At 48.3% G+C, this 23,345-nt stretch overlaps 1 protein-coding gene across 1 annotated transcript in view; it reads right to left on the bottom strand.

Moving 5' to 3' along the window:
* Window positions 1-23,345, bottom strand: part of LOC309562146 (E1A-binding protein p400-like) — a 305,609-nt gene that overhangs the window by 42,783 nt on the left and 239,481 nt on the right. The window contains exons 40-43 of the mRNA XM_082266271.1: window positions 16,376-16,432; window positions 16,207-16,285; window positions 15,889-16,104; window positions 1,254-1,299 (exon numbers count right to left, since the gene is read on the bottom strand). Of these exons, the coding sequence (XP_082122397.1) occupies window positions 1,254-1,299; window positions 15,889-16,104; window positions 16,207-16,285; window positions 16,376-16,432 (398 nt within the window). The remainder of the gene's footprint in view (window positions 1-1,253; window positions 1,300-15,888; window positions 16,105-16,206; window positions 16,286-16,375; window positions 16,433-23,345) is intronic.

The following is a 23,345-nucleotide window of genomic DNA, read 5'->3' as shown; positions in this document are numbered from 1 at the left end:
TATTGGCTTTTCTTTCAATCAATATATTGGGATACTACAATCCGTAATGAGAGAAGCCTAGAAGGAGGTTGGAGAAGTTGGATACAGCCACCAGTGGGCTACAAAGCTGGTTTGGATCATGCTTTATCGCGGTGATCACATTACCCCAGGTGAGAATATTCTGGGGGGGGGGGGGGGGTTGGGGCACATCGAGGTGCTACACTATTGGTTTTTTGTTTTTTTTTATTTATATTTTTTATATTTTCATTGCAAGCAATCATTTGCATGGACTCTTTCACTGTTATATGGTGATTGCACATTTATGTTGGACAATATTTCACTATATATATGCACTTTTTAATATTATTTTGATATTGTTCTATTCTGATTGTATAGTCATTTAGCATTCACATAGCGCAGCATTTATTGTGTATTGATTTAGTTAGCACATGAGTGGGATTGTGAACAATGCTAGCAGCTTAAATTCACTTAATTTCATAGATAGTAGCCCACAGGATCAATATATTTAATACAGGCAAAATCTCGTTTTCTCCTTTACTGAGGCTCAGGTACCATCCTTTTAGTCTTCTACTCTCAGATGGATTTTATTTCTCAGATGGATTTTATTGCTAATCCCCTTAGATCAGAGATCTTGATCGGGGTTTGTAGCATAATCTTCTTTCTTCTTCTTTGAAAAAAAAACAAAAAATAAACATGGAGAGCTTTTCCAACCGTGACCACCACCACTGGTGAAAAAACTGAGGTACTTCCTGTATGGGAGGGGATATATAGAGGGGGACTTACTGTCTTAATTGGTTGCCAGTGTCCATTCACCTATAGGTATAGGTATATATAATAGTGTCCCAAGTGACATGAATAAACTAAAAAAAAGAAAAAAGAAAAAAAAAAAGGGGGGGGGGCGGGGGGAGGGAGCCGGGGGGGGGGGGGGGGTCAGTCTGTGATCCCAGAGGCATGCAATCTAAATATCTACCTGCATGTTCTTGGGGAGTTCTCAGTTGTTTGAAACTATTTATTCATGTGTAAGAAAATTGGTATTTCTTTGGGTTCATTGTCAAAACCTGCTTTTGATTAGTCTAATTAGAATGGTCTGCTGTGAAGCTAACGTATATTTGAGGAACACTTCTTTGATAAACACATAAATCACAGCTATGTCAGCGTACTCTCTCTACATTCAAAAAATGAAAATATACACCAAAACAATACAGATGGGACATTATTCTGGCTTTCACACACCAAGCAAATACTACACTTACCTGTGGTTATGGTTGTTCCTGGTACTGCAGCCTTGATGGTGCCAGTCTACAACATGAAGCATTACAGTTACACCAGTGCAATATATAATGCCATAATTCATAGCATAGAAATATCACAAGAGGAAGACTACCACTTTAATATTGCTTAGATGTTGTAGGACTAGGATGAGTTGGTTTTGTTTCTATGTGATATGAAATCATTGCTTTACATTTAACTGTACAGGTTTGTACTTTATTATCTTGTCTAAACTTCTTCCAATTATTGGAAAGAAATATCACAAGAGTATCTTCACCTCCACACCAGCATACACACAGTTGAAGCCTTTGTAATAATGCAAAATAACAGAAATCTGAATAAGAAATTTTATTGTACACAGCTGTAATATTATGCAGTTGCAGTAAAATAAAACTCAGTTAAAAGAAAGGGTAATAATTTAAAGTAAATGGCCTGCTCCCCAGTACAGAATTTCCAACAGTAGAAGTTATTTTTCATTTGAGAAAATAGGAATTTTGTACTTAACGTAAAACCCCTTTCTCTGGGTTCTTTGACGGACAAAGCGCATCATAACTACTGGGTTATATTGCCTCCTCCCGGAGAAGGACTTGGCAGAACAAAAAAACACCTGGCTATGCCCATGAGCCACCCTCAGCTTGGTAAATAACTCTGCTCTAGGTAATTAATTCAGCCGGCTCTTCCACACACGCGGGTCGCCGCGGTTTTGTCTTTGTCTCTGATGTGCCTACATGCAAGTCAACCTATTGTAAGTGCAATTTTAATAAATTTTTGTATTTAAAACGGAATTACGCTATGTGCTACTTATTTTCCCTTACACATTTATGATACTACGTCTGGAGTTCTATATCTCATACTGTATAGTGGAATATACTTGGTTTTCCTGGTCCATCAAGGATGCGATCCACTTGGATTTATATCTAAGTGTGTGTGGCCGTTCCATTAGGTTGGAGGCCTCAGCTTCTGGTAAGCTGCCACTTTGATATATATATATATATATATATATATATATATATATATATATATATATATATATATATATATATATATATATATATATATATATCACGGGTGTATTCTTTCCTTTTACCTTGGGATTCAAGCCTTCCGCTCTGACATCACCTTTCTGGGACTTTTTGTTTTGGATTCACATTCACCACTTAATGGACTTTTTTGTTCACCCAAATTATGTAGTGTTATTCATTTAATACTGTACTTTCATTTTTTTCACATTTGTATGGGTTGCACCATATTTGATAGCGCTGCACTATTTTTTGCCTTATATTGTTTGATTTATTATTGATCAAATGTTTTCAGCCGCTTTCACCATTTTCAATTTACATGTTCACTATTAATTTATTTTTAGCGCAGGATCTTTTTGGATTTTAATTCAGTAGCAAGCAGTATTAGAAGTATCAAAATTCCTTAAAGGGGATGGGTGCTGTGTCCATCTATGAATTTAGAGAAATAGATTTTACAGTAAGTACAAAAATTCCATTTTCTCTTTCATACATCGACGGACACAGCGCTCCATAAAGCATAACTACTGGGACGTCCAAAAGCAGCGCCGAAAGGAAAATGAGGGGTGGGGAAAATAACCCAAGGCTATACATAAGCGCCCTTATCCAGGACACAGGAGCCCCAAGTTTAACCACTTGCCGACCGCCGCACGACTATCTACGACGGCGGTCAGCCCCTCACAGGCAAAGTGACGTAGGTCTACGTCGATCGCCTGTGAGGGTTTAGGGAGCGAGCGCGCGCCGCCGGAGGCACGCTCCCGCTCCCGCGTGGTCACGGACCCCCCCCGCGCGTGTGACCGGCGGACCCGATCGCCGCCGGCCACTCTGCGATCGGCGGGGGAGAGGGAGAAAGTCAGGCAGCTTGTGTAAACAAGCTGCCTGTCATTCTCCTCTCTGTATGAGAGATGATCACATGGATCTACTATGTAGATCCATTGATCACTCTGCATACAGTTGAAGCCACAGCCAATCACAGTTAGAATCACGCCCCTAGGGACACACACAGCCCCTCCCTCTCAAATAAAGTTAACCCCTTCACTACCAGTGTATTTTTACAGTAACAGTGCATATATATAGCACTGATTACTGTAGAAATGTCACTGGTAACCCCAAAAGTGTCAAAAATGTCAGTCAAGGGTCCGATCTGTCCGCCGCAATGTCGCAGTACCGCAAAAAAAAATCTTAAAAATTTTGATTTTTACATTTTTTTTTGGGGGGAATTTCATATAAAAAAAAGGGAAAAATATTGCTACTTTTGCAAAATTTACGCTCTTTTTTTGTTTATAGCGCGTGATCAAAAAATCGCACAGGTGATCAAATACCGCCAAAAGAAAGCTCTGTTTGTGGGAAAAAAAGGATGCCAAATTCGTTTAGGTACAGCGTCGCACGACCACGCAATTGTCCGTTAAAGTCACGCAGTGCCGAATCGCAAAATACCCTCTGATCGTTTAGCAGCCAAACCCTCCGGGGCTTAAGTGGTTAAAGAAAAACACCCCTCAAGAGGGAATAGCCTGCAAAACTTTGCGGCCATAAGAAGCATTTGCAGATACCAAAGTATCTACCTTATAGAATTTTGTGAAGGTATGCACGGACGACCAAGTGGCAAACTTGCGATATTGATGCTTGATGACGGAAGGCCCAAGAAGGTCTCAGTGCCCGAGTAGAATGCGCTGTGACAGGGAAAGGTGGAACCTGACCTTTAATGGAACAGGCCTGAGTCACCGTCTGCCTGATTCATCTGGAGATGGTAGCCAAAGAAGCGGCCAGCAATTTTCTTAGTCTGTCCATAACCAAAAAAAGCGAGTCTGACCTCCAAAAGGACTCAGTAGCTGCCAGATATACCCGAATCGCATAAACCACATCCAAGGTATGCAAAGAAATTCCTTGGGATGAGCCTGCTTTGGACACAAGGAAGGCAACACAATGTCCTCATTCAAATGGAAATCTGAAACAACTTTGGGCAGGAATGATGGACTGGAATGAAGAACCACTCAATCCCTATGGACCACCAAATAGGGACTGCTAAGGGATAATGCAGCCAATTCCGATACCCTGTGGCCCGAGGTAGTACCACCAAGAATATCACCTTCTAGGATAACGTAGACTAGGGAATCTCCCGAATATTCTCAAATGGAGGTTTCTGGAGAACCGAAAACACTAAATTTAAATCCCAATGGCGGCAAAAGGGACTGTACAGGAGGAACTACATGTCCAGCCCCCTAAATAAAGGTACAAACTAAAGAGTGCATTGCTAAGGGGTTTGCTGAAAGAAGACCGCCAAGGCAGACACCTGTCCCTTGATGGTACTCAAGGTCAACTTCTGATCAACGCAGCGTTGAAGAAAGGTTAAGATCTGAGCCACAGAAAAGGATCGAGCATGAAATGTACGCTTTCCACGTATGATGGTATATCTTGCTGGAAGACGACTTCAACGAGTTTACCATAGTGGGAATCACTGATCCAGACAAACCTCTATCCCTCAGTACCTGGCTTTCAATAGCTAAGCCATTAAAACCAGCGATTAGCCCTTGGGACAACTGGTCTTCTCTGAGAGGAAGCCCTCAAGGGACATTTACAGCCACCAGGATTATTGGAAGATCCTCGCTCTTTATTTCTCACAGGAACTGCGGAAGAAGCCTGAGCCGAGGATGATAATGGCCTCATCGTGGACGCCTGCAGCATCTGTCAGAGGACCCCGTGACTGCGTCATGAACTCCGGTATCCTCCTGTGGAGCCGAACCAGCTAAAGGAGCTGCATGTAGATCTGTGCAAACAGAACTGTCTTGAAGGTGGATACCACCAGACTCAGAACCTGTGTGCAAATGAGGAGAGTGAACTGTCTGTGTGACAGCAGACAGTGAATCACGGCCTGTGGTTCCTAAAATTTGTACAGAGGAAGAACCACCCTGGTAAGAATTAAAATCAGACCAAGGTAAATCAATTCTCTGGACAGGGATAGGGGGGACTTTAGGTAGTTTGGACATCAACTTTGCAGGAATTAAATCTGCACAAGGAGACTCAGGACCTAAAAAAACATGAAAAGAACAAACTTTGCCCCCCTTTCTGGGTACCCCCAAAAGAAACATTTTGTAGATCTCCTTGACACTCCCAAAAGAAATCCACGAGGTTGGAAACCAGCAAAGATGTCCCCCCCACCCCAAGAACGGCTGAGGGCAGACTTCAATGCTGAAGGGGTCTTGTCTGCTGGAACCTCTTGGGGAAGATTTAAAAGATCTATTTCCCTTTATTCTCTGTCCCAGAAGCACTAAAATAATTTTCTATGGGCTGAGAATGAGGGCCCCTGTCTGTGACAAGGCTCCTTCCCTTTCCTTGACTGTGGCAGGGAGGAACTCTTTCCCCCTCATGATACCCTAAATTATGTCATACAGGGTAGCCCCAAACAGGCGATCGTCTTGAAAGGGCAGATCAATGAGAGGCTTGGTCTGTGGACCAATTCTTAAGCCACAGCACACGCCTAATCACCACTGCTGAAACAGAAAGTTTGGACAGCACAGAAGCTGTATCCAAAGCTGCATCACAAAAACTGCAGCCCATGGACCAATTGGTCCACTAAATCAACATAAGCAGCAGGGACTTGCTCACTCCCCAGGCCCTGGTGCAAAAGCTTGGCCCACTCAGTTAGGGTCTTAGACACCAGGACTAAGGCAAAGACTGACCGCAATGCCCAACCAGCCATAGTAATGCCCCGTACACACGTGCAGATTATCTGAAGACTTTTGTCTTCAGATTTACCTTTTCTATGTAGTGCAAGGGCCTGCCGGATTGCATACAAATTGAAAGTGTTTAGGTTTGACCTCATATTATATGGTTTTGGTAAGTCTGCAGACAAAAGTCTTCAGATAATCTGCACGTGTGTACGGGGCATAAACATGCTGCATGCCACAGCCTCCACTTTCCTGTCAGCTGGGTCCTTAAAGGACGGGGATTCCTCTACTGGGATCATGGTGTGCTTTACTCAACCTGAAAAAAGGAGGGTCCACCACTGGTGAATTAGTCCACTTTTTTTAAAAGTGACTCCTCAAAAGGGTAACGTATAGCAAAACATTTGGGAATCACAAAGGGTAATTTTGGTTGTTCCCATGCATTACAGAAAAACCTGTGAAAATAAGGCACATAAGAAAACAAGGAGGTACCTTTGATGACCCTCGAAAATGGGGATGTGCAAGTACGCATCCTTCAGGTCTATAGAGGCCAGGAGTTCCCCTGGACTCAGGGAGGCCACCACCGAGCGGAGGGATTCCATACGGAACTTTCGAACGCGCACGAAGCGGTTCAGAGCTTTCAGGTCCAGGATAGGACGCACCTTGCCCTCCTTTCTGGGCACAGTAAACAGATTTGAATAAAACCCCCAAAACCTGTCCTGATGAGGCACCGGGACAATCACCCCCTGGGCAAGGAAGTCCTACACCGCTTGATGCAGGTCCTGTAGGCGCTCTGGGGTCAAATGAAGATTTGAGGGAAAGCATCTGTCCGCCGGTCGTGAAAGGAATTTGATCTTGTATCCTGATCTAATGATTTCCTGAACCCACATGTCCGGAATTCGAAGCAGCCAAGGTTGGAGGAAATGGGTGAGGGCGGATTGCGGATTGAGCAGCCGCACCGGCATGGCCAGACTTTTGCTTGCCCGCCCAGGGCTTTTTCTGGCCACCTTGGCCCTTGAAAGGTTTGCCCTTGTTTTGTGGCTTAAAGGCACGAAAGGACCCCTAATTGGGTCTAAAGGCGGGACCCTGCTTGCCGCGAAAAGGCTTGTTCTTTGGATTCTGGGGCAGCAGAGTGCTTTAGCCCCCAGTGACTCCTTTCACCAAGGTATCCAAAGCCTCGCCAAAAAGGCGAGACCCTGCATAGGGAAAATCAGCCACCGTTTTCCGTGACGTCTGGTCAGCCGACCAGCTCTTCAGCCAGATCAGTCGACGGTTAAGCACCGCGACACTAGACAGGCGTGCAGCCAAAGGGGCCTCATCGCACAAATACATGACCCCTTGATGAATTTGGTCCACCATTGCCAGCGTACCAGGGGGGGCAGAATCAGACGCAAGAATGCGTCTAAGCACCTTAGTCCAATCTGCCACCGCCTGAGTCACCATGACAGAAGCGAAAATAGGTTTGAGCATGGAACCCGCCACCATGTAGGCATGGCGGGAAGAGACTTCAACCTCCTGTCCGTAGGATCCCGGAACACCGGGGTATCCTCAGTGGGAACCAGAGTAGCCTTGTTTAACACGGCCACCATGTGATCCACCTGGGGAGCCACACACCAGCGCAAATCCGTAGAAGGCGCAAAGGGGTAAAGCAGTTTAAACCGATTAGGCACCGTGAAAGGGCGTTTTAAACTGCACCATTGTTCATTCACAGTGTGAAAACTCCGTGGGGCAGGGAAAAACCTGCACCAACTTGCGGGTCCTATGTGTACTAAAGGAGGACACAATGCCCGGAGGAGTGGGCTCATCCTCCAAATGTAGTGTTTCTTTTACAGAAGAAATCAACGCATCCATAGCTGCGCGTTCTTCAGGCGACCCCGGGGGAGAATCATCAACCCCCTCCACCTCCGCCTCCCCCTCAGACCCCAGTGGGTCCAGGGACAAGCGAGACCCTGAAAAGGGCACGCCAGCCACAGCAGCCACATTACCATCTGAATCAGAGGAGAAAGATAATCTAGGTCTTTTCCTAGCAGCTCGATCAGCCATCAACACCTCCATTTTTTACACTAAAGTCGCCACCACAGCGGCCAAATTAGGTATAACGGGGGGTTCATCAGAACTGGGGTCCCCCACCAAGGCTGGGGGGAATTTGCTGTCCTGAGATTCCATTGCAAAAAACAATGACAAAAAATACTGGCCCTTTAAAAGCGCTGCGGATTGCGCAGCCCACCGCTAAATACACTGTGTACACAGACCCCCAAAAGGGACAAAACTGAGCAAGGAAGGATAAAACAGAGAGATATGGAAGAGACAGTCTGCAGAGCCCCACAGAGTGTTACCACACCGATCGCTGCTCGAGAGGAAAAGGAAGGGAGGTCACCAGAGGCTGAACTATATGCTGCAAGGCTAAGGGAAAATGGCTGCCCATAGAAAGTAATGGGAGGCTTCGGCAAGATGGCCGCCGACATGTGCTTGGAACGATCGTTCTGCCACACACAAGATGGCGCCAAAACACCACACAGCAAGCTGTTAGCAAAGCCCATAGTGAAGCCAGATATGCTGCCCACATCCAAAATGGCGGACCGTGCGGTTTTTAGCCGCAGCGGCCGCCTCACACACAGTCTGCATCTCCCAAACACTGAAAGTGACACAGGAGAGGGGCCCCCAAAACCACACAGCGCCAGCAGTGCAATAAAAAAGACCCCCCGCAGGGATCGCATCAGGGAGCCCCACAAACGCACAGACATGAGGGGACACACAGCAACACATGACTGCCACCCCAGACAGAGGCCCCACACAAGTACTTACCTGTACCGGATGGTGTGGGGTGCCTCAATTCACAGAAAGCCTCTGTCCTCAGATGACAGGGAATGCCGTCAGCCAAAACGCAGGACACTGCAGCACTAAACCGCATAAGCGTTCAGTGAGGTAGCCACCTCACAGGCTGCATCCCTGCTGCGAACAGGGATGGGTCGTTCATAGCGCCAGGGCGAACCATAGCCGAACGCTCGATGGCGGGCTGGGGATCCCTCTGACCCTCTGCCCTGGAGAGCCAGGGCGGACAGTCCGATTCCCAGCTCCGCAAAATCCATCTTCATCCGAAGATCCGACTAAAAACTAAAGCTGACAAAATAAACAGCTAATAAAGCAAAGAAAAAACTGACATTCTTGCAAATAAAAATCATAGGAAAATATTAGAAGGCTGAGACTGTAGCCCCAGCACAAGGAAGTCTATCTACTCCTAACACTAGGCAGAGACAAACTGAGTTGGGATGGCTTACTGCAGGGGAGGGGGGGGGGGGGTATTGACCAGTGGGACACCCCCATGGGTGTGTCTATGCTAAAAGCTTTTGTTTCTAACAGGTCTTATGCCTAGCTACTCCTGCGGAGCGGAAGTCAATACCCATTGGTGAAGACTATATGAGGGGCGGCGACTGTCGGAGGACGTAAGAGAAACTATCTTTTTGCACCACTGAAGGATCCCCTCAAGGCTTAGGGTACCCATCAACAGAGAGAGAGTTAACAGGGGACCCCCAATGACTCACCTGCGGAGCGCCGACATTTCAAACCCAGCATCATCTTGGACACCATCCCTGTTCATATGTCCCAGGCACAGGAAGAGGAAACTGAGGAGGAGTTTCGACATCCCCATGAGGCTTCGGTCGTCTCCAGCGTCTCCCGGACCAAGGGAAAATGGCCCCTGTGACATCGGGCTACACAAACATGGCCGCCAAACGGAGACTAGCCAGACTAAGGGAAAATGGCCACCATCAACTACAAACATACAAAACTTCTGCAATGCTGCACCCTCTGCAGGGGGAACCCCTCCCCCGAAGGTAGGACACACATTAGGGGAGACTCTGCTGCGCACTCTGCACCGTTCTCTGCACTGGGACCCCCTGCACTATACCCACACTGCAAACAGTAGGGCATGCACCTAGGGGTTTCCTACACTGGGACCCCTCCAGACTACCAGGGCAGGACACACACTATCCCAGGACCCTTACAGAGTGGAGATAGCGGAGGAGACCCCAGGAGTCTCTGCTGCAATCTCTGCCCTGGTACCCCCCACCAGACTCCAGGTCCAGACAGGGGGGAAAAGGGAGTGGGGTAAGCCCAGCTCACTGAGGGATTTAAGAATGGGAGGAGGGAACAAGTAGACAGGTCTGACCGTCGCTGGAGGTTACCCACGTCCACCCCAAATAGAAGATGTAAGGAAGGAGAAAAAAATACTAGAACAAGAGTTCCCAGCCGGGATCCTAGGTCCTTACAACTGACTAGACAGATTAAAACTGATTACCTAGAGCAGAGAGGGGGGTTATATACCAAACTGAGGAGGGCCCATGGGCGTAGCCAGATGTTTTTTGTTCTACCTAGTCCTACTCCTGGAGGAGACAATATAACCCAGTTGTTAGGATTTTTTGGAGCGATGTGTCTCAAGGATCAGAACATTCAGGGGTATGTGAGATGATTACGGCCACACACACCTACACAGGTTGAACTGGATGGACTATTGTCTTTATTCAACCTCACTTATTATGTAACTATGTAAATTATTGGGTATGCTCCACCTTCAGTTAACTGAACACAGGCAAATAGCAAAGCTTGACACCACCCAGCATAACCCCGCTTCCCCATTCCAAATTGCCTCAAGTTTTGTCAGCAAGCAACATTGAAGCGAGACCAAATGAGAAGAGCCTGTGTCCTGTGATGTACTCCACGAAAGAGATTTTGTAGGCAAGTCAAAAAATGGGATTTTGACTTTAAAATCTATTTCTCTGATGTTCATTAACGGACACAGCTCCTTATCTTCTCGACCATTGGGTTATACTGCCCCCTACAGGAGTAGGACACAAGGCAGGAAAAAGCTTGACTACGCCTATGGGGCAGTCCCAGGGGGTATACTCCCACTCTCCGCTATAGGCATTCAGTTTTGTTACAAGCAGTGTCAGAAGAAAGCCAACTCCACAGAGTGGTGGGTGGCTGTCAATGAACATCAGAGAAATGTATTTTAAGGTAAGTCAAAAAAATGGATTTTTGACTTACGGTAAAACTCTTTTCTCTTAAGTCCATTGACGGACGCAGTTCTCTCTGATTCATAGAAGTAGGGTAGTTTTCGGCCATTTTGCGGTGGATTTTTTGCTCTAAAGGCCAGAAGGAGTGCCTTTTGTGGAGGAGCCCCTCCCTTCATCCCGAGCTGCTTCCTGGCTTACTCTTTTCTCTGAGCCACTGCTGGGGCCCTTCTAATCCGATTGCTATCTGGGGACAGTAAGTTACTGAGGGTAGTCTCTCTTTCTCTTTGGGGGTGGGGCTTTATCGCTACACAAAAAAAAAAAAAAAAAAAAAGTAATTGCCATTTTTTTGCAAATTTTGCTGGCGGGTTCTGTATGGACCCTGCAGGTCATGTATCCCCATCTCACACTCTCACGGAGGCTGCAGGGCCTTCCGAATCTCCACTGTCTATTGATGCGGGTGGAGGTGGGGGGGGGGGGGGTGCGCTGAACCGTTTCTCCAACTACCCCTGCCTCATCTCAGATTCTGAATCAGCCGCCGCAGACGTGGGCCTCCCTACCGGGTCTGGTACCTCGCGTCCTGTCTCCTCGGATGATGAGGACGACATTTCGCCTCCCCTGCCGTGCATAATTCAGGCGTTGGTGGATGCACTGTTTTTTTCGGTGCGTGACACCCTGCAATTTGGATGACGCAGCGACGGCTGCACCTGGGGTGCAGGTAGCTTTTGGCATTCACATGCCATCCGGAGCAGCTTACTTTGCCAGCAGGCTCATGTAGGATAGGACCGTCTGAGACGTTCCCCTGGGGTGTCTAAGCGGCTACTAGACGTTACCCTTTTTTGTGGAGTCTCTGGTACTGTGGACTACTCCGCCTATGGTGGACTTGCGGTCTCTAGGCTGAATAGGACTACCGTTGCTCCAGTGGAGGAATCCCCATCCTTTAAGGACTTGGGGGATAGGACGGCGCGGGCTGTGGCTCGCGTTCTGTACTCCCTGGCGGGGTCTGCACAGGGAACAGTGTTCATGATTGCCCTTGCTACGCTGACTCTGCCTGATGGGCGGAGTTCCAGCGCCGTGACCTGGTGAAGGGCAAGTCCCTCCTGCCCTGGGGGAGCTGTTGGACCAGCTGGCGCAAGGGCTGCAATTTGTTTGTGATGCCGCGCTGGACTTGGCTCCTTTTTCTTGGGTCAGCTGTCGGTTTCGCCGGTGGTTATGCGGCGTATGCTTGGCTGAAGTGTTGGTCTGCAGAACACACTTCTGCGAAGGCCTCAACAGATCTCCCCTTTCAGGGGGATTGCCTGTTTGGCGCTGCCCTGGATGACATTATACAAGGGTCTCACGGGGGAAGAGTGCTTTCTTCCACAGGCTAACAAGGGTAAGAGCCTTCGTCGCAGACGGGGGCCCTCCCTTTCGGCTCACAACAGTTTTTTCGTCCCTCGGGACAGTCACCATGCGACCCTGGTCTGGCGAAGAGATCGTTTTTTTTCCAGGCCTGTGGACAAGGCCTACTCGGCCTGAAGGTGCATCCTTATCCGTCTATGGGATGGGGGGGGTCGTCCTTGCCGCATCTCGGTCCTACTGCTGGCCCGGATCCCAGGCAGCTGGGTTCAGGAGGTCATGCAGTCCAGTTGCAAGATTGGGTTTCGATACATTTTTTTTTTTACCGTAAGTTGTCTTCCATTGTACGGCTGTCCCCACCCCAGATCGCTTGCAGCACTCTGGGGGGGCAGTTCAGACTGTGGTTTACCAAGCTGGACCTTTTGTCACACGGATGCAAGGCTGTCCGGGTGGGGAGGAGTCCTAGGCAGGTTCTCTGCTTTGGGAGTCCCTGGAGGATCCAGGTTACCTATCAATGTCCTGGGGATGAGAGCAAACCGGCTTGTCTAGTTCACTAGATCGGGCCACAGCAGCTGTCCGGTGCGTGTTCGATCGACTACGCCACGACTGTGGTTTCTGTCATTCACCAAGGGGGTACAAAGGGTGTTCTTGCGGCCTTGGAAGTGCCGTTTGAATGGGATGAGCGCCTTGTTTCAGCTCTTTCCACTGTTCCCTTGCCAGGTGTGGAAACTTCGGCAGGCGGATTGCCTCAGTTGGCAGACCTTGGATGCAGGGGCATTGTCCCTTCATCTGGAGGTGTTTCAGCAGTTGTGCCTTCATTGGGGGCACTCCAGATGTGGACCTGTTGGCGTTGCATCTACAAGATAGTGCTGAGGTTTGTGGCCCACTCCAGGGACCTCTGGCGGGTGTGATGGTGGCACCATGGGTTCTGTCTTGGGCAAGGACATTCGCTAAGTTCAACTTGAACGATACTGAGGAGTTTAGCATGGTCACCTGTGCACGGCTGATGCCGGCATGGTCGTGTGAGGGTGCTCACGGATGGGCCAAGGTCTGTATTGGCTGCAGTCTGCCTTTCCTCCTCTCAAGTTGCTGCCAAGAATTCTTTGCAGGATCAAGGAGGAAGGGATTCTGGTCTTTCTCGTAGCTCCGGACTGGCCTCGCCGAGCTTGGTACGCTGACCTGGCCAGGCTAGCAGTGGACGCGCCATGGAGAATTCCTCTCAGGGAAGAGTTATTGTTTCCAGGGCCAATCTCCCATCCGACTTTACGGTCCCTGGCTTTGCCAGTTTGGCTGTTGGAAGCCAGGTGTTGAAGGAAAGAGGATTGTCTGCTTCAGTGTTACCCACCCTGCGTAAAGCATGGGAAGAGTCGTCTAGGATGATATTTTTCATCATATGAGAAAGTCATGTATTGCGTGGTGTGAGTCTCCTTGGGCTCCCCCTCGCTCTTACTCAGTGGCCGGATCTTGGCCTCCTTCACTGGGTAGTTGATCAAAAGATGGCCATATCCTCCTCACCATCTGACTGCAAGGACAGGGATCCCTCGAGGAGGGGTTTGCCCGTGGTGACCATATCAGGCTCTGAATCAGAGGACAGAGAAGGCAGTGGCTGTTTTTGGCTAGTGACAGGTTTCATTACAAAATCCACCTTTGATGCCAGATTTTCCAATGCTGCAGAAAGAGACATGAGACACTGCGATCCGGATGCACCAGCAGTCGCACTGAGGGGGTATGGCGGAGAATTTACTGCTTGGGACTCCATTTTGCAATTTGCACAAAATAAGGTGTGCGGCCCCTTTAAATCGCGATCCGCACCGCTATATTGCGATGTAATCGGAGTCACCCTTAAATAGCAGCAGGTAGCAGAGTGTGCCTGAGGAAGCCCCAAAAAGACCTCTATACTGTACCACCTCACAGTGTATTCAGCAGCTCTGCAGCATGGAGATTCAGCAGATGAAACGTCTCACAGGAAATGACCTGAAAACACAAGAGGCCGAACTGCCTGTGTTGCTGCAGGCTACAACAAAATGGTGCCAATACAAAAGCATAGGAAGCTCAGGGAAAATGTCTGCTGTACCTTACACACAGAGAGCTGATGCCCACACTTAAGATAGAGGCCATAATCGCTGCTATACGGTCAGGACCCATAGCAGTGTAAGTCAATGAACGAAAGCAAAATGAAATTTTTTCATTTCAGTTTAGGCCAATATGTATTCTACTACATATTTTTGGTATAAAAATCCAAATGAGTGTATATTGATGGTTTTGCACAAAAGTTATAGCGTCTACAAACTATATTTTTATGGAATTTTTTATTTATTTATTTTACTAGAAAAGGCAACAATCGTTTTTTAGCAGGACTGCGACATTGCAGTGGACAAATCGGACATCTGACACTTTTTGGAGACCAGTGACATTATTACAGTGATCATTGCTAAATAAAAAAATGCACCGTCACTGCACTAATGACACTGGCAGGAAAGGGGTTAACATCAAAGGTGATCAAAGAGTTAAGTGTGCCCTAGGGATTGCTTACTAACTGTGGGGGGGGGGGGGGGGTTACAATGTATGGGGGAAGAAAGAGATCCTGGATCCTGCTTAACAGGAACACAAGATCACAATCTTGTCCCCTTGCAAAACAGCGATCTGCTTAGTTTACATAGGTAGATCACCATTCTGCCTCTTCCAGGGATGTTCCCGGGAAGCCGGTGGACACTAGGTCCACCGGACCAGTTGATTGACATCCCCGCTAGCCAATCACGGTGCGATGGCGCCATCAAATGACTATTGGAACGAAAAACAACATACAGGTATGTAATTTCAAGCAATAGCGCCACTTTGCCGCAGTAAATACACGGCGGCTGGTCAGCAAGTGGTTAAACATTTTATTAAAATTATGTGTACACAATAAAATGTCTACAATGGTAAGAAAAGAGGCATGTTGCACTGTTTGTATTCTACGTTAAAGTACTTTAAGGTTTCGTGCATACTGGCCCTAAACATCGCCGCTTTTAAGGGCATTTGACTTTTTTTTTACCTCTAAATGTCCCTCCATGTTGCCATGCACACATAGGCGTTTACAGCAGTATTAGAAGGGGAACGTTTAGAGGCTAAAAAAATCCCCCATCAATTGCAAGCTCAGGAAAGCTGCAACAGCAGAAAAAAACGCTCAACATGCCTACACACTAGGTGCATTTAGCGTTTATTTCAATGGCCAGAATAAAGTATTAGTCTGACCAATGGAATTAATTAACGTCCAAAGGCTTGATGCTCATCAAATGCATTTACAAAACATGGCTTTAGGGTGTGTTTTTAAGCTGCGTCTCTCCTGCCAGGAGAAAAGGTGTTCAGAGGAGCTGGGTAAACCACCAGTGTGCATGACACCAAAGGCTGTAAAATAAAGATTGGCTTGCCGCTCTCTGGTCTGCTGTGATAACAACAGCAATGGAGGCTGAGAATAGAAGCAACTCCTAAATGGTGTGACCGCAGGTCCAGATGAGACACTGGTGCAGTCCAGACCGCTGTCTGCCATTTATTAATGCCTGATCTACCATATGAATATTGAAAGTGAATTTTCAGAAAATAAAACAGACTTACAATGAGTGCTGGAGTAGTTATGGGTGTTGTGCCAGTATTAGGATTCTTGGCTGCAGGTTGCTGTTGAACGACAACTTGTGCCTGAGTAACTGCAGGAGTGGGTGTCTGAGCCTGTGCTGTCTGCACAGCTGTTGGTTGAGTTGGTTGTTGTCCATTTTGTTGTGGCTGCTGTGGCAATGGTCCAGATTGCTGCTGTGCTCGAACCTGTTCCAAAGCCTTGGAAATAGCATAAGAACGTTTTTCAGTTAAATGTATAAGATGTGAAGACGTGCACATCCCCATTAATGAATACAAGAATACAGAGCGGAGATAACCCACCTTCTTTTCTTTGGCTATACGGTCTGCACGCAATGAGGCCACTTGAATTGGTGGTAATGGTTTGTCATAGTTAATACCACTAGAAAAAAAATATAAAAAAAAAATAAATAAAAGATTAAGTTTATCTGGTATGTCTTCTAATGCTCAAAGGGTAATTTTCAAATGTTACCTCTCTGCAAGCACCGATGCATGCTTGGGATTTTTCTGGAATGGATTCATGCCAAGTCTGAAATGTACAATACATAAATGTAAGGGATAAATAACATATTCAATTTAAAGACAACGAAACAATGGGATTTTTGACTTACCATAAAATCCATTTCTCTGATGTTCATTGATGGACACAGCTCCTGATTGTCTTAACCATTGGGTTATACTGCCCCCTACAGGAGTAGGACACTAGGCAGAAAAAAAGTCTGGCTACGCCTATGGGCAGTCCCAGGGGGTATACTCTCTCTCTCTCTGCTATAGGCATTCAGTTTTGTTACAAGCAGTGTCAGAACTACTACAACTCCAAAGAGGGGTGGTTGCTGTGTCCATCAATGAACATCAGAGAAATAGATTTTATGGCAAGTCAAAAAAAACTGAATTTTTGTAAAATCTTACCGGAAAATTCCTTTCTCTGAGTCCTCCGACAGTCGCCGCCCATTCACACAGTCTTCACTTATGGGGTATTGACTTCATCTCCACAGGAGTTTCTAGGCATAAGACTTGTAAAAGAACAATAAATCTACATAGTCACACCCATGGGGGCTGTCCTTCTAGTCCAATACCCCCCTGCAATAGCCATCCCAATTCAGTTTGGTCGCAAGCAGTGAAAGTATATAAAAAAGACCCCAAAAAAGAGGGGCGGGGGCGGCGACTGTCGAAGGGCTCAGAGAAAGGAATTTTACGGTAAGATTTTTACAAAGATTCAGTTTTCTCTTACGTCCTCCGACAGTCGCCGCCCATTCACACAGTCTTCACTTATGGGGATGTCCCAAAGCAGTGTAGACATGAGGGGTGGACAATGCAACCGCCAGAAAAGCAACGCAGTACCCACAGCAGAGAAAGGAACTTCACATGTACAAGAAGGTAAGCTTCTGGGTAACAAAAAAGGGCTCAACATGAGCAACAACCCAGGAAAACAACCAAGGGGAAAAACACCCCCAACAGCTAGGGACCCGTACAAACCCAGGGTTCCCTATGGAACTGCCGCACAGAGAACTTTGCGGCCAAAGGATGCATCAGCTGATGCCAGAACATCAATTTTGGAGAACTTTGAGAAAGTGTGCAACCAAGTCGCAGCCTTGCACACCTGGGCCACCAAAGCCTGATGCCGATAGGCCCAGGACGCACTCACCGACCTGGTAGAGTGCGCCTTGACAGGGAAGGGAGGAACCCGTTCCCGCAACGAATAAGCCTGTACAATGGTCTGTCTGATCCATTTGGCAATGGTTGCTGCAGACGCAGCCATACCCTTCCGAGGTCCCTCAGGAAGGACAAATAGAGAATCCGATTTTCGAAAGGATTCAGTCGACGACAGGTAAACCCTGATCGCCCAGACAACAGACAAGGAATGTAAGGCAACCTCTTTTGGATGCTTAGGATTTGCACAAAGCGAAGGCAAAATGTCCTCATTCAGGTGGAAGTCCGAAACCACCTTTGGCAAAAAGGACGGATTAGGTCGCAAGACCACCTTATCCTTATGAACCACCAGGTAAGGGGAGAGGCAAGACAACGCCGCCAACTCCGACACTCTGCCAGCAGATGTGATCGCTACCAAGAAAGCCACCTTTTTAGATAGCATAGGCAACGAGATGTCCCTGATGTTTTCAAACGGGGAACGCTGCAACATGGACAGAACCAAGTTCAAGTCCCATGGAGGTAAGGGCTCCCTTCTAGGAGGGGCCAAGTGACGCACACCTTGGATAAAGGTGCGAATTAAGGAGTGAGACGCCACAGGGCGCTGGAAAAGAACAGCCAGGGCAGATACCTGGCCTTTAATCGTGGCCAACGCAAGGCGCTGGTCCACACCAGTCTGGAGGAAAGCCAACACCCTCGACACAGAGTAGGAACAAGCAGAGAAACCCCTGGACTGACACCAGGCAAAATAAGCTTTCCATGTACGGTAATAAATCTTACCAGAAGAGGCTTTTCTAGCCTTGATCAAAGTAGGAACGACCTCTGAGGAGAGACCCCTGTCTCTCAGGACCTGGCTTTCAACAGCCAGGCCGTTAAAGCCAGCGACTGTAAAGCAGGATGGAAGATCGGTCCCTGGAACAGCAGATCTCCTCGCATTGGCAGCCGCCGCGGAGGCTCTACGGCCAGGTGAACGATGTCCACGTAACGTACCAGGACCGGCGAGGCCAGTCCGGCACCACCATAATCACCAGTGTTTGTTCCGAGGCCAACCTGCGAAGGAACCTGGACAACAACTGAATCGGAGGAAAGGCATAGATCAGTCGATACTGACGCCAAGGCATCACCAGCGCACCTTGTGGTTTAGCCGAGACGCGAACAGATCCACATCAGGGGATCCCCACTTCGCACACAGCATCTGAAACCCCTCTGGGTGCAGGGACCATTCCCCCTGATCCAGGGTCTGGCGGCTCAGATAGTCGGCCTGCCAATTCTCCACACCCGGAATGTGAACTGCCGATATCGCCGGGACATGAGTCTCGGCCCAAGAAGGAATACCGGTCACTTCCTGGGCCGCCCGGGCACTCCTGGTGCCCCCCTTGGTGGTTGATGTAAGCCACCGCAGTGGCATTGTCCGTCTGCACCCGTACAGGACGGCCCTGAAGACGATCCGACCAATGGAGCAGGCACAGCCTGATCGCTCTCAATTCCAAAATGTTTATCGGAAGGGAGGATTCCTCCACCAACCAAGTGCCCTGGGCAGACAGGTTGCCCAGAACGCCACCCCAGCCCGACAGGCTGGCATTCGTGGTGATCACCGTCCACAGAATTGGCCGAAAGGATTTTCCGTCCAACACCGCCGGCGACTGAAGCCACCACAATAGATCCATTCTGGTCTGGTGACTCAGAGACACCCTCAGGTCCAAGGGAGTTTCACCATGACCAACTCGGGTACATATGTTGACATGCTTCTTTCCTTCACCATTCCTTCTTATCTCACCTCCACCTTTTAGTTTGTGGCTTGTGGCACTTTTTCGGTAGCCTTATTTGCTGGCTCCCCTGTTCACCTTAGACTTTTCTTATTCCCTGGTATGTTTTCTTTTTACCACCTACTTCCTTGACATCATTCACTACCATCACTTTGTCGGTACATATTTTCTTAAACCCTTGACCGTTCATCACTTTTTATTTCTTCTTAGACAATCTATTTTTATGCCATTATTATTGAATATTCATGTACATTTTTTATTCACTCACACAGATATCTCTGGTGATGGCTACTTTATATCGCCCCCCATTTACCATCTTGGCTATACTTTTCTCCTCTCTGGAATGTCCACTTGATGTGCCCTATGTTGGATGCTGGGGGGGCTCCCTCAGCTCCCGGCGGGGATGTTTCTGCCTCCTGGACCTCTGCCCCAGGATGTTTTTATATCTTGTACTGACCTACCATTTTATATACCCATGATGCACTTGCTCTTGATAAATTGGAGTTGCCCACGAAACGCGTTGAGCATATTATTTATGCATCTACTATAGGATTTATATGGACTTTACAACTGCTTACATAGAGTTACTTTTGATTTTAGGTACATTTTTTACTATCTTATTATGTGTCTTCATTATCATGCCCTGTACTGTATTATGGTTTTGAGCATTATATGTATGTACTATGCAATCAATGCAATGTTATACAAGTTTACATGCATCATTAAACCTGTGTTTTTTTTTCTCTACCAGTGATTCTACTTTTTTCATTACCAACCGCTTGTTCACACACTTCATTTAAAGTCCCATGTTCCCCCTTTTTTACTGTTCCCCCCGTTTATTACCCCCTTTAGGCAATGGGCTACATTTTACTAATGTATAATAGTTACTGTCATATTATGTCTCTATTTTATTATCCTTGTACAAGCCCACTGCCTGACGTACTCGTTTCTATCATTTTTTCATTACCATATTCCCCTCATATTCTCATGAATAGGGATGGAGGCATCTAGCCCCATTGGGCGGAGCCTCATTTAAAGTCCCACCCTCTGAACTTTTGTTCAATTTTTTTCTCAAGGACTGAGGTAGTCTGTCCCACCTGGCGAGGATCTCCGCTTGGAGAGCCCGCGTGTGAAACTGTGCAAATGGTATCGCCTCGAAGGCCGACGCCATCAAACCCAGGGACCGCATACAGGTCCGGAGTGATGAGGATTCGTTGTCCCTGAGGGACCTGACCTCGTTCTGTAGGGTCCGGAGCTTGTCCTCTGGCAAGAACACCTTTGCTTGAGCAGAGTCCAGAACCATTCCCAGATACTGGAGACGAGCCGAAGGCGACAAGTTCGACTTCTGAATGTTGATCGTCCAACCGAACTCCTGAAGCGTCTGGACCGTAGTGGACAGATTGCGCAGCAGGCTCTGACTGGCACTCGATCTTAACAGGAGATCATCCAGATATCCAAGACCGCAATGCCCTGTGCCTGCAACAGGCCCAGAACAGGCGCCAACACTTTGGTAAAGACCCTTGGAGCCGAAGCGAGACCGAAAGGTAACGCCACAAACTGGTAATGAGCCTCCGCGATAGCGAATCGAAAGGTACCTCTGATGACCCTCGAAAATGGGGATGTGCAGATATGCATCCTTCAGGTCTATGGAGGCCAGGAACTCTCCCGGATTCAGGGAGGCCAACACTGAGCGGAATGATTCCATGCGAAACTTTCGAACGCGCACGAAGCGGTTCAGCGCTTTTAAGTCCAGAATCGGACGCACTTTGCCCTACTTTCTGGGCACAGTGAACAGATTTGAATAGAAACCCCCGAAACCTGTCCCGATGAGGCAATCACTCCCTGAGCGAGAAGATCCTGCACCGCCTGATGTAGGTCCTGCAACCGCCCAGGGGTCAAATGAAGATTTGAGGGAAAGAATCTGTTCGCCGGCTGTAAAAGAAATTCGATCTTGTACCCTGACCGAATGATTTCCTGAACCCAACCTGTCCGTGATTCGGAGCAGCCAAGGTTGGAGGAAACCGCGCAAACGTCCCCCCACCCCTGTAACGGGTGAGGGCGCCCCATCAAGCAGAGGCGGACTGAGCCGCCGCACCGGCCTGGCCGGATTTTTGTTTGCCAAACCAGGGCTTTTTCTGGCCACCTTGGCCCTTGAAGGGTTTGCCCTTGTTCTGCGCCTTGAAGGCACGAAAGGACCCTTGAGTAGTTTTAAAAGATGGGCCCCGCTTACCGTGGAAAAACTTGCCCTTAGGATTCTGGGGCAGCAGAGTGCTCTTACCCCCCGTGACTCGTTTAACCAATTCGTCCAAGGATTCCCCAAAAAGGCGAGACCCCGCATAGGGGATGTCAGCCACCGTCTTCCTGGATTTTTGGTCAGCCGACCAGCATATTAACCAGATTAAGCGACGGTTAACCACAGCGACACTGGACAGGCGTATCGCCAAGGGGGCCTCATTCAGAGCCGCATCGCACAAATACATGACCCCACGATGAATCTGTTCCACCATATCATATCCATTGTAGTAGGAGGGGCAGAGTCGGCCACGAGGGTGCGCTTGAGCACCTTGGTCCAATCCGGCAAAGCCTGAGCCACCATCACAGAGGCAAAAATAGGCTTGAGCATGGAACCCGCCACCATGTAGGAATGACGGGCAAGAGACTCCAGTCTCCTATCAGTAGGATCCCTAAACACCGGGGAGTCCTCAGTGGGTAGCAGGGCAGCTTTGTTCAACCTGGCCACCGTGTGATCCACTTGAGGAGGCAAACACCAGCGTGCAGCCGTAGTAGCCGCAAAAGGGTAGAGAAGTTGAAACTTCTTTGGCACCACGAAGGTGTGATTTAAATTACGCCATAGCTCATTCACCTTATGGTGAAACTCTGCGGGGCAAGGGAAAACCTGCCCCGTCTTGCGGGTCCTGTGTGTACCAAAAGAGGACACAACGCCCGGAGGGGTGGGCTCATCCTCCAAATGTAGTGATTCCTTCACTGCTAGGATCAACTCATCCATAGCTGCGCGTTCCTCGGGCGACCCGGGGGGGGGGGGGGGGAGAGGAGTCATCCACCCCTGCGACCTCCGCCTCCCCCATAGACTCTTGCGGGTCCTGAGAAGAGCGAGACCCCGAAAGGGCCACGCTACCTACAGCAACCATGTCACATTCAGAATCAGAAGAAAAGGAAATCCTAGGCCTTTTCCTAGCAGCACGTTCAGACATCAGCACATCCATTTTTGACACCAAGTTGCCACAACAGCAGCCAAATTAAAGACGGCGGGGGATTCAGAGGACCCTGAATCCCCCACCAAAGCTGGCGGGAATTTGCTGTCCTGGGATTCCATAACAGAAAATAAAAGGTTTTTTTTTTTTTTTTTTTTTTCCCCTAAACTGGCCCTTTAAGTGCGCTGCGGACCCCCCAGCACACCGCTATAAGACTGACACACAGAACCCCCCGCAGGGACAAAACTGACCAGGAAGATTGCACAAGGCAGGACAGGAAAAAGAACAGGAGGACAGAACCCCACAAGGTGTTACCAGCTCCTTCGGTCGCTCCTGAGAGAAAGGAGGAAGTGATGTCCCCGCTGGAGGCTGAACTAGGCTGCAGGCCAAATGAAAATGGATGCCTATGGAAACTAATGGGAGGCTTCGGCAAGATGGCCACCGACGTGCTCAAAACGATCGTTTGCCACACACAAGATGGCGCCGCAAGGCGCAAAAATACACTACATAGCATGCTGTATGAGCGCCCACAGTGAAGCCAGACATGCTGCCCACACTTAAAATGGCGGACCGGTGGTTTTTAACCCTGCAACGGTCGCCACACGTGTCTGCATCCCCAAGCACCCTAAAGTGACCTTAGGAGAGGGACCCCCAAAACCCTACACAGCGCTGCTGTGAGAGAATAAAAACCCCCGCAGGGACCGGGACCAGGGAGCCCAAAACGCACAGACACAGGGGACACCACAGACACACATGGACTGCCGACCCCAGACAGAGGCCCCACACAGAATGTACTTACCTGTACCCGATGGCGTGG

This window comes from Pelophylax lessonae (assembly GCF_965119305.1).
Source record: "Pelophylax lessonae genome assembly, chromosome: 1".
Classification (NCBI taxonomy): Eukaryota; Metazoa; Chordata; class Amphibia; order Anura; family Ranidae; genus Pelophylax; species Pelophylax lessonae.
The sequence above is the reverse complement of the archived record's forward strand: the minus strand, read 5'-3'. Positions and strand labels throughout refer to the sequence as shown.